We start from the raw sequence: 9,897 nt of genomic DNA, 5'->3' as shown, positions 1-9,897 counted from the left end.
CCTGTCGACTTCATGACATACATTGCAGTTCACTCTTCCCAAAACGGTCCTTGGAACAAGAATGCTTCATCGAAACTCGCCCGGGCAGGCCCGAGTACTTGACACCCACCGGAATAATTTTATCGAGTCGCCCGAATCCGAAAACTACCACATCAAACCCAAGCTTACACCAACTAATGACGCTTTCTCTTAAATGGGGGATTCTTACTGCCACTTCCTTCGTCTATTCTCTTAAAAATTTGGAACGAGGCCAAGTGAGTTTTTATATACTTCCTCCATTTTTTCTATTTCCATTTGCTATTTGGAGGTTAAAATTTCCGCACTTTGATAGTAAATATGTTGGAGAATAAAAATAGTACTTCCTCTTTTTTTTTTTATATATTCCCTCCATCCCGGCTATTTGGAAATGTCTTTAAAAGGCTATTTTTTGTTATCCTATAATTGGCTTTCTCTTTTTTTCTTGATTTTGTGCCAAAATCAAAGGTAAATAAATGACCGTAACAAAAGGAGTATATGTCATTATAACATTTCAAAATATCTCCAAATATAAGAATAAATATTAGTATTATATTTATCATATGAAAGGGCTTTTTACTAAAGAATTTAATGGTTATTTTTTATAATTTTTGAACAAATATTGTAAATTTTAAAGTTGAAAGTTTACCTTGAAAAACGTCGTATAAACATTTACACTTATTATCAAAATATATTTCACGAAAAAAATTCGACAAAAAACAAGCATATTTATCTCATTCAAATACGAGATGATTCGTGAAAACATTTTAGATAACCTCACAACTCAAATCACAATAATATCTATTTTCCGTCTAATCGTAGGAAGCAAATGATCTCCTCTTTGGACAACTCGAAATTTTCTTAGAATAAAATAGACAACAATTTATCAGGTTTACCTTGAAAAACAAACATGTTTTTCTCTTGAATATTCGACCAAAAAAATGATTAGATCTATAATGATTCATATCCATAAATATTTGGATAAAAATTACTTGTAAACATTAATTTTTAATATTTCACCTCATATAGATATATAAATTAATGAAATATTAAATAAGAAAAATAATTCAATTTTCATTTTCAATCTAGTAGAACTAATTAGTTTCGAGCCAACGTCTTCGGATCGCATGCGAATTTTCTTAGGAATAGAGAACGCCCAAACCCAGAAAAAAGTCGAGTTGGTTCGGGTTTACCTTGTAAGTAGACCTGGGAAAACCGACCTGGCCCGATTAACTCGACTCGAAAAGGCCGACCCGAGATCCAAAATTTACCAGAACTACAACTCCCAAATTTAACCCGACTGACCTGACACGACCCGAACTTTGTTGACTAGGATCTTACCTGACCCGACTCGAAATGACCAAATCCGAAACCCCGACCCGAAAATGGCGCGAAAAATGTAACTCTAATTGAACAAATAAATGACTAATTTAAAAACACACTTAATATAATTTACGTTAAAATAAAGAATTAATTATCAAAATTAAACTAAAAATAGGTAATAGTATTAAACGTACTTTTTTTTCTCTTAACCATTGACCCGAATATGAGTCTGGCCCAAAATAACCCGACCAACATACCCGAAAAATACACAAAACAACTCAACTCAACTCGACCCGACCCGATCTAACCTGGTAATATGACAACCCGAAATGAACCGAGCCGAATTGGCCCGACCCAAACCCGACTCAATTGACCCATTTGTCAAGTCTAGTTGTAAACTTCATCTGGTCATCTATTCTTATTTCTTTGGTTTTCGGTTTTTATGAGTTTGGTGACTTGGGTAAAGGGTATTTTGGTAAAATTAAGTTCTAGGAATAAAAAATTAAATAAAGCAATAGTTTTTTGGCGAATTTGTCACATTCCCTTAAGTTTTTTTACCAATTTGTCACAAATGAAATGAACACATTGCAATTAACGGCAATAATTATTTTTTTATCCACTATTAAAATTATTGCTAGTGGCTTAATTATTTCTATGTGAACATATCAACAAATTTAAAAAATAGAATAGAATATTCTACTACTATTGCTATCTCTTAATGAACACAAAAACCAATAATTTTATTATACAAAATTTTCACTCCCGACAGTGAAAATTAAGATCAATACGGTACAATTTTATTCACTAGATCTAAGAGTAGAAGATCAAATGAACACAAAACCAATGTAATAATGTATAAAAAATATAATTTTCCAAAAAAAATTTACCTAATACTCGAATAGTTACTCCAACAATGAGAAAACTCAAATGTTTCGAGCATATAATACATAAAAACATATGCAACACTACAAAAATTTTGTACTTTTTCTATGTAATCAAATGGGATTAACGTCATTAAACATAGATCTAGAACTTTAAGCAGCTTAAAACATAAAATGAGCAAAAAAAATCACCTTATATCCATGCTTGCTCCTTTGTTCCAATAATAATCTTATTATTATCAAAAATTACAAAAATTTGATGATGAACGGAATTAAAGTGAAGTTTGATAAGAAAATTAACAAGAAAATGGTTTGTAGGACTGAAAATGGGGACCGAATTCGTTAAATAATGATGGAAATTGTTGAGGATGAGAGTATAGTGAGACGGCGGGAGGATGAGAGTATAGTGAGAGTGAGAGTGAGAGTAAGAGTGAGAGTGAGATGTAATACGATTAGGGTTTTAAGTTGGACCTTATATACTTCGTATAAGATTATAGTGTTGGTGTAGTTAGGGGTGCCTAAAGCAGACCAAAGGTAATTACCGACATAAATAACATTTGAAAGCCAAAAAACAGATAGTAAATTAGCATTTTCATGACGATTATATAAACAGGTTCCAAATAAAAGTTGAGGCAAGTGATGGAGGACATGTTAAGGCACAAGTTATTTGCAATACAAAATAGTCTGCCTATTTAAAATTTTGTTTGTAACACCTAACACTTTGAACATGAAGGAAACTGAAATGAGTCAAAGAAGTTCAAACATTACAATTTTATGCGTTTTGATGGTAGTTAATCTTCTTTTCAACTGAAATGAGTCAAAGAAGTTCAAACAACTTAGATAATCTTCTTTTCATACCAATTTGGCAACCATCCTCCACTTTTTTACCAATTTTGTTATTTGGCCAATGTATAACAATGAATAATAAGTTCAAAAACAGACGGAATAAGTCTCCTAATTTGGAGTTTTGAAGCTTTTTTTTTTAACTTGCGTAATATATTGGAGCCACCTAAAATTCTAAAAAGAAAAACATGAAAATTCCAACTTTATAAATACACACCTCCTGCAAAACCAAAATTACATCACACAAAAACGTTCTTAATCTCTTTATTACGTACTAGTATACACTACAACAAAAAATAGCAAAGAGATCACTAATAAGAAACCTGTTAAATTTTCAAAGTGGTCTCTTAACATAAAAAACCGTTAATTCTATAAAACTGATCTCTTAAAATAAGCTAACAAACCGGGTTGTATATAAACCGGTTTCTTAACTTTTTGGGATTTTTCCATTTTCTTTTTTCTTCTTTTTGTAATTCATTTTACTTAAGCACCCATATGTCGTGGGTTATCACTTACCAATTACCACTACCAGTTAACACCCCAACTACTCGCCTCACCGCACATCGCCACCACCAAACGCAGTCTTAAGAAGTTCGGCGACAGTTCCTTCCAGCCAAATATATCACTTGTTCTATTGTTCCTCAAAATTATCGCAATTAATAGATCCTACAACCAGTTGTATCTAGTTGTATGCTTTAGAACCCGAGCTATATAATAAAGTTTTCGAGTTTTGTTTTAAAGAAGTCGAGCTATACCATAAAATTTCTGAACTCACTCACTCAAACATAAAAAAATTAACTTTAGGAAAGCTCAAGACAATTACACATAAGCTCGATAAGATATAACTTGGTTGTATGATGCTATTGTACCACTTGAGGTATAATGTTATTTGTGAAATTATCGTTTGCATATATTTGTTCCTCGATTTAGGTATTCATTTCTCTTCAATTTCATTTTAATTTTTTAGGGTTTTAATTCCGATTGAATTTTTTAGGAGCAAAAGATAGTTTAGGTATTGATTTGTTCACTTAATTAGTTTAGTCGATGCATAGCCTCATATTCCCGTCTTTCTTTTTCACAAACAAAACTGGTACACCCCAAGGTGATATACTAGGTCGAATGTACCTTTTGTCTAGCAATTCATCCATCTGCTTCTTCAACTTTTCCAACTCTTTAGGTCCCATCCAGTACGGTGCTTTAGATATAGGTCTCGTCCCCGGTTTGAGCTCAACACCGAAATCAATGTCCCTCTTAGGAGGTAATATAACCCCGGTATCTCATCTGGAAAAGCGTCACTAAACTCCCCAACTACTGGCATGTCAGACGATGATGGCTCCTCAACCCGCATATCTCTCACATGACAAAGGATTAAAGGGCACTTCTTCCTCAACCGTGACTTTAAAGTCATTTCCGCGATCAACTTCATCTTAGGTTTTACTATGAACCCCCTATATGACACCTTGACTCCCTTAGGCCCCTTTAAAGACACTCTCTTTTGCCGACAATCTATCTTAGCCTCATACTTGCCCAACGAGTCCATCCCGAAGATGATCTCAAACTCATCCATAGAAAACTCTAACAGGTTGACTGGTAAGTCTACTTCCCATACCATCATGGACACCCCTCTATACAATTTATTAGAACATGACACTGACTCTCCCGAAGGTATAAACACATTACCTTTCACCAATTCATATTCTCCTAGACACAAAAGAGTGGGTTGCCCCCGAATCAAATAGAACAAAAAGATGGCGTGTTATCAACAAGAAAAGTAACGGTGACAACGTGAGTATCATTCTCCGCTTCCTGCTTGCCCATCATAAAAATTTTCCCATTGCTTTTCAGGCCTCCACCCTGAACCGTGGTAGTCGAAATAGTCGGCTTGGCTGCCGAGTTCTGCGTCACACTGTTGTTCTGACGCTGATAGGATATTCCATTATTGCGATTGTAACCGCCATTGTTTTGTTCGGCACACTCCCATGTCGTCAGCGACATGCCATGTGAACCAATACCTTCATCCCATACCAATGAAGCCTTATTAAATTTAAAACTAAAACCTAATTAAGAAAAATATGAAATTAATCAATTTAATTAGTTAACAGTGGATTAAATAAAATGCTTGAATGGAGACTCGAACCCAGGTTTGTTACATTAATGCATTAATTGTCAACTTTACCATCTCTGCCACTTTGATACTATGTACATGCAGTAAACTAAAAAGTATTTCAATGAAAATCTTGTTGGGAGTCCATATAGCCTACTACATATGTGGCTCCGCCCCTGGATGAAGATGTAGGCTCGCATATGGCAAACCATGGAAAGGAAGGCTTGTGCGATTAAGAAGGTGAACAACATGTTTGAATTCACTCAAAAGGCCAAATCTATTGTTCTTGTTTCAATGGAGAATATTCCACTAGTATAAGCCATCCAAGCGGGCCCCATGACTATGCAAAGGACATGATAAAGGTACATGTTAGTAAAATCACCACGATTGCCGGTCCGTTGGCGAGAGCTCTTTAGGTATGTTTTAGGGCGATTAATGATCTCTTTGTCACTACCCTTTATATTGATTTACAAGACTAGTTAAATTAGAGACCTTTAATTAGTCATGAGATTTTCTTATTGAACTGACGACCCTAACCCCTTCTTCTCATATTTTTATACTTGATTTCACCCTTATTTATTTATTTATTTATTTATTTATTCTTTAGTTTAATTAAACAATAACAAACTGAATTGTTACCCGACGAACTTGTGAATTTCATCCCGACTTTCACTAATTACGTAGTTAGAGAAGGCAAGGTATTTTTAATAGGTCCACGCGATAGCCTGTCAGTACTATCGATGCCAATTGTTTCTTATATAGCAATTATTACAAGAGAATAATTATTAGAAGCTTAATCTATAACTACAATAATACATCATAAAGATATATTTCAGACAATACAATAAACTATGACTTAGATGATTATTTCATAATATCATATCCAAATCCATATTTTAGTTCAAAAGTATCATAATATTACTACTACATTGTGAATTTTATTATTATAATGATTTCATATTCCTTACGAAATAATAATCACTTGCCGAAGGTTCTTTCCCTAAGCTGAAATGAGTGTATGGCGTGAGCAAACTCAACCTCATCAAACTCAGGTGCGTAAACGTTGGAGAAGTAGAGCTCCGCTTGTGCCATTTGCCACATTAAGTAGTCGCTGACTCGAAGCCGACCACTTGTACGAATTAGTAGATCAACTGGTGGAGCACGGGAACCTCCCGTCCAAAGCTCGCTTTCTAGTAGCGCTTCGTCTATGGCTTTGGTCTCGATCACCCCATTTTTGACCTTTTCACATATACTCTTCGTTGCTTGTACTATATCTCTTGTTCCTGCGTAGCATACGGCTAACATAAACTCTAAATTTGTACATTCTCTTGTTGCCTCTTCCACTTCTGCTATCTTCCATTGCACTGTTTGTGGCAACAACGTCCTTTCTCCAATCACCTTCAGTTGTATTCCTTTTCTGTGTGTTTCATTTCTTAAAGTTATATTCCCTCCGTCTAGGTCATTTGTGTACATATTACAGTACATTTCAGGATGTCTCATTCAGTTATTTACCCTTCTATATTGGGAATATTTTTAAAGGATAATTTGATCATATACACAGTGGCGGAGCCAGGATTCCCTGTTAGGGGGCGAACTATAAATTCTCTAAGGAAAATTTGACTAAAAACTTCAGATTTTTCAAATTTCAGTGGGAGCGGGTGCCAAATTTCACTTAACAATTACTTCCCTTTTACATACCAGTTTTTTAAAATAACTCCTTTTTTACAATTTTTTTTAAATTACTCCCTTAAGATGTACTTTTATAAAAAAAAAAATGTTCCAAAACTCCAAATTAGATAACTTATTCCGTCTGTTTTTAAATTTATTATACATTGTTATACATTTCAAAGTATAAATTGGTTAAACCACAAACATAATAAGTTTAAAAAATAACGGAATAAGTGACTTAAGTTGGAGTTTAAAGCAGTTTTTGACAAAAATGCATATTTAAGGGACTAATTTAAAAAAAAAATTATAAAATTGAGTTATTTTAGAAAGCTGGTATGTAACGGGCAGTAATTTCTAATTTACTATTATAATTATTGTAATTTGAATTGCATGTAGCTGAGTAATGATATCATATATTTCAGTAACACCTACGAGTAATAATTTTCTTTCAATTTTCAAACGGATGAGCAGTAAGTTATTACCTGATAAATTGTCGTCTATTTTGTTCTAAGAAAATTTCGAGTTGCCCAAACATGATATCATTTGCTTCCTACGATTAGAAGGAAAATAGATATTATTGTGATTTGTGAGGTCATCTAAAATGTTTTCACGAATCATCTCGTATTTGAATGAGATAAATATGCTATAATATTTTTTATCAAATTTAAAATCATGAAAGAACACACCCTCCTTTGATTTTTTATTTTCTTTCTTTGCTTTATTACAGTATTTAAAATTGAACTCTGTCCATATTTTTTTGGTACATTTATATGTTGCTTTTTTTTGTCAATTTTTTTTTTGTGAAACATGTCTTTGATAATAAGTGTAAATGTTTATATGAAAACGTGTCTTTGATAATAAGTGTAAATGTTTATATGACGTTTTTCAAGGTAAACTTTCGACTTTAATATTTACAACAATACTTGTTCAAAAATTAAAAAAATATACCAATAATTTTTTTATCAAAAAGCCCTTTCATATGATAAATATAATACTAATATTTAATCTTATATTTGGAGATATTTTGAAATGTTATAATGACATATATTCCCTCCGTCACAGTCATTTGTTTATTTTTGATTTTGGCACAAAGACCGAGAAAAGAAGGGGAGGCCAATTATAGGATAACAAATCGACCAAATTGAGTGTGGATGATCAAATTGTCCTTCAAAGACATTCCCAAAATAGAAAGGTAAATAATTGGCTGAGACACCTCAAAATAGAATAGGTAAACAAATGACCATGACGGAGGGAATATAAAAAAAAAAGGAGTACGTACTATTTTTATTCTCCAACATATTTACGAGAGTTAAGGGTAAGACAAGAACCTGAACTTTGCAATATTTTTCCGTTAAGGACCTCAACGATTATTTTTTCCTGTTAAGGACCTTAATACTAACACCGTTAAGTTTCGGTTACGTTTCTAACATTTAAATAGATTTTAACAACCAATCTATTTTATGAAAATTTTTAACAGTCAAAATTAATTAAGCTAAGAGCAACACACATAACCATTAATCTTTGTGACATAGCAAAACAACCCAAAATGCAAACTACAAGATATTAAGCTCCTTTTTGCTTCACAAATCAAAACTATCACAAATCAAAACTATCAGACCAATTACCTCCATAAGTTCTCAAGTCATAGCTGAATGCGTGAACCTAACTGCTCAATTGGATAACTTTGTCTTGCAATAATCCTACTGATTGTTGTGATATGATGTTTCTATTGTTTATTGTATGCCTAAACAATATTTGATATAATGCTGAAACAATGTTCGAGTTCTTGTCTTACCCATAACTCTTGCCTTCATTAATTTTGATGGTCAAAACATATAATTATTTTCATAAAATATATTGGTTGTTAAAATCTATTTTTATAAAATATTTTGCGTTATAAAATATACAAGTATTTTCATAAAATATATTTGTTATTAAAATCTATTTTAATGTTAGAAATATAACGAAAGTTTAACGGTGTTAGTGTTAAGGTCCTTAACAAAAAAAAAAAAAAAAATCGTTGAGGTCCTTAACGGAAAAAAATTGTAAAATTCGGATCCTTATCTTACCCTTAACTCATATTTACGATCAAAGTGGGGGAATTTTAACTTCCAAATAGCAAATGAAAATAGAAAAATGGAGGAAGTATATAAAAACTCACTTGGCCTCGTTCCAAGTTTTTAAGAGTATAGACCAAGGAACTGGCAGTAGGAATCCCCCATTTGATACAAAGGTCAACAAATACAAGATTGGCTTCAAAGAAGGGCTCATAGCTTAAGGGTTTGTCACGTGCCTTCAGCCACCTTCTGTTTCCATCCAACATTATTGCTACGTGTTTCGGCATGTTGTCTAGTCGGAGATCGGCTGGGTTGTAGTTATTGGTGTCGTCGGCCGCTACATTTACTGCGGGCTGCCCGCGGAGTTGGTGCTTTGTTGAAGAACCAACTTTAGACGGGCTGCCCGCGGAGTTGGTGTTTTGTGGGAGACACTTTATTGTCAAAGGATATCTAACAGTATCACGGGAGTTGAATGGATGCATTTTGAGAGTAGATGAAGAACGTAAAAAAACGTTGCTCCGGAGGAACTTAGCCATTTCCTTGGATGCAAAAGACAACAATGTTGTAATTTGGGTATTGAGTTTATATATACTTTAATAATCCGTCTCATGGTAGATGTAGACTATCCGTTTAAAGCTGTAAACGGATAGTAGCCCTCTCACAAAATGCGAGTAAGAGGACAAGTGGGAGTGTATATTTCCTACCTACTTACACTATCTGCTCTTATTTTGTGAGAGAGACACTCAGAGGCGGACCCAGGGATTTGTTTTTTGTGTAGCAAGATTAGCGCGTTAACAAAAATAGTGGCTAACTAATTGAACGTCATTAACAATGACTAGATTTAAATCGAGCTCACGCTTTGTTCAAAACTTAAATTCACTCTTAGATTTTGAAATTCGAATCAAGATCGATCAAATATACATTCTTTGTATATTTTTTTTTTTATAATTTAATAACAAATAAATATTTATGTAAAAGAGAAAAAAAGCAATACTTAAAAAAGAGC

At 33.3% G+C, this 9,897-nt stretch overlaps 1 protein-coding gene across 1 annotated transcript; it reads right to left on the bottom strand.

Moving 5' to 3' along the window:
- Positions 1–5,917: 5,917 nt before the first annotated feature.
- LOC141607058 (uncharacterized) lies at positions 5,918–9,427 on the bottom strand. The gene is made up of 3 exons (XM_074426425.1): positions 8,996–9,427; positions 7,317–7,384; positions 5,918–6,583 (listed from the first exon to the last, which is right to left on the bottom strand). Exons 1-3 carry the CDS (start codon positions 9,425–9,427, stop codon positions 6,145–6,147), a joined length of 939 nt encoding a protein of 312 aa, XP_074282526.1. The 3' UTR covers positions 5,918–6,144.
- Positions 9,428–9,897: the final 470 nt, after the last annotated feature.

The sequence above is a fragment of the Silene latifolia genome, chromosome 10, assembly GCF_048544455.1.
Source record: "Silene latifolia isolate original U9 population chromosome 10, ASM4854445v1, whole genome shotgun sequence".
Taxonomy (NCBI): Eukaryota; Viridiplantae; Streptophyta; class Magnoliopsida; order Caryophyllales; family Caryophyllaceae; genus Silene; species Silene latifolia.
The sequence above is the reverse complement of the archived record's forward strand: the minus strand, read 5'-3'. Positions and strand labels throughout refer to the sequence as shown.

Bases quoted from the DNA above. Each gene is read 5' to 3' on its own strand.
- LOC141607058 (XM_074426425.1), bottom strand. From the start codon at position 9,427: ATGGCTAAGTTCCTCCGGAGCAACGTTTTTTTACGTTCTTCATCTACT. The intron at 7,385-8,995 runs GTGAGTTTTTAT...TTCTAATCGTAG, and splicing joins AAAACTTGGAACGAGGCCAA to GAAGCAAATGATATCATGTT. The intron at 6,584-7,316 runs GTAATAACTTAC...TGAAACACACAG, and splicing joins AATAGACGACAATTTATCAG to AAAAGGAATACAACTGAAGG.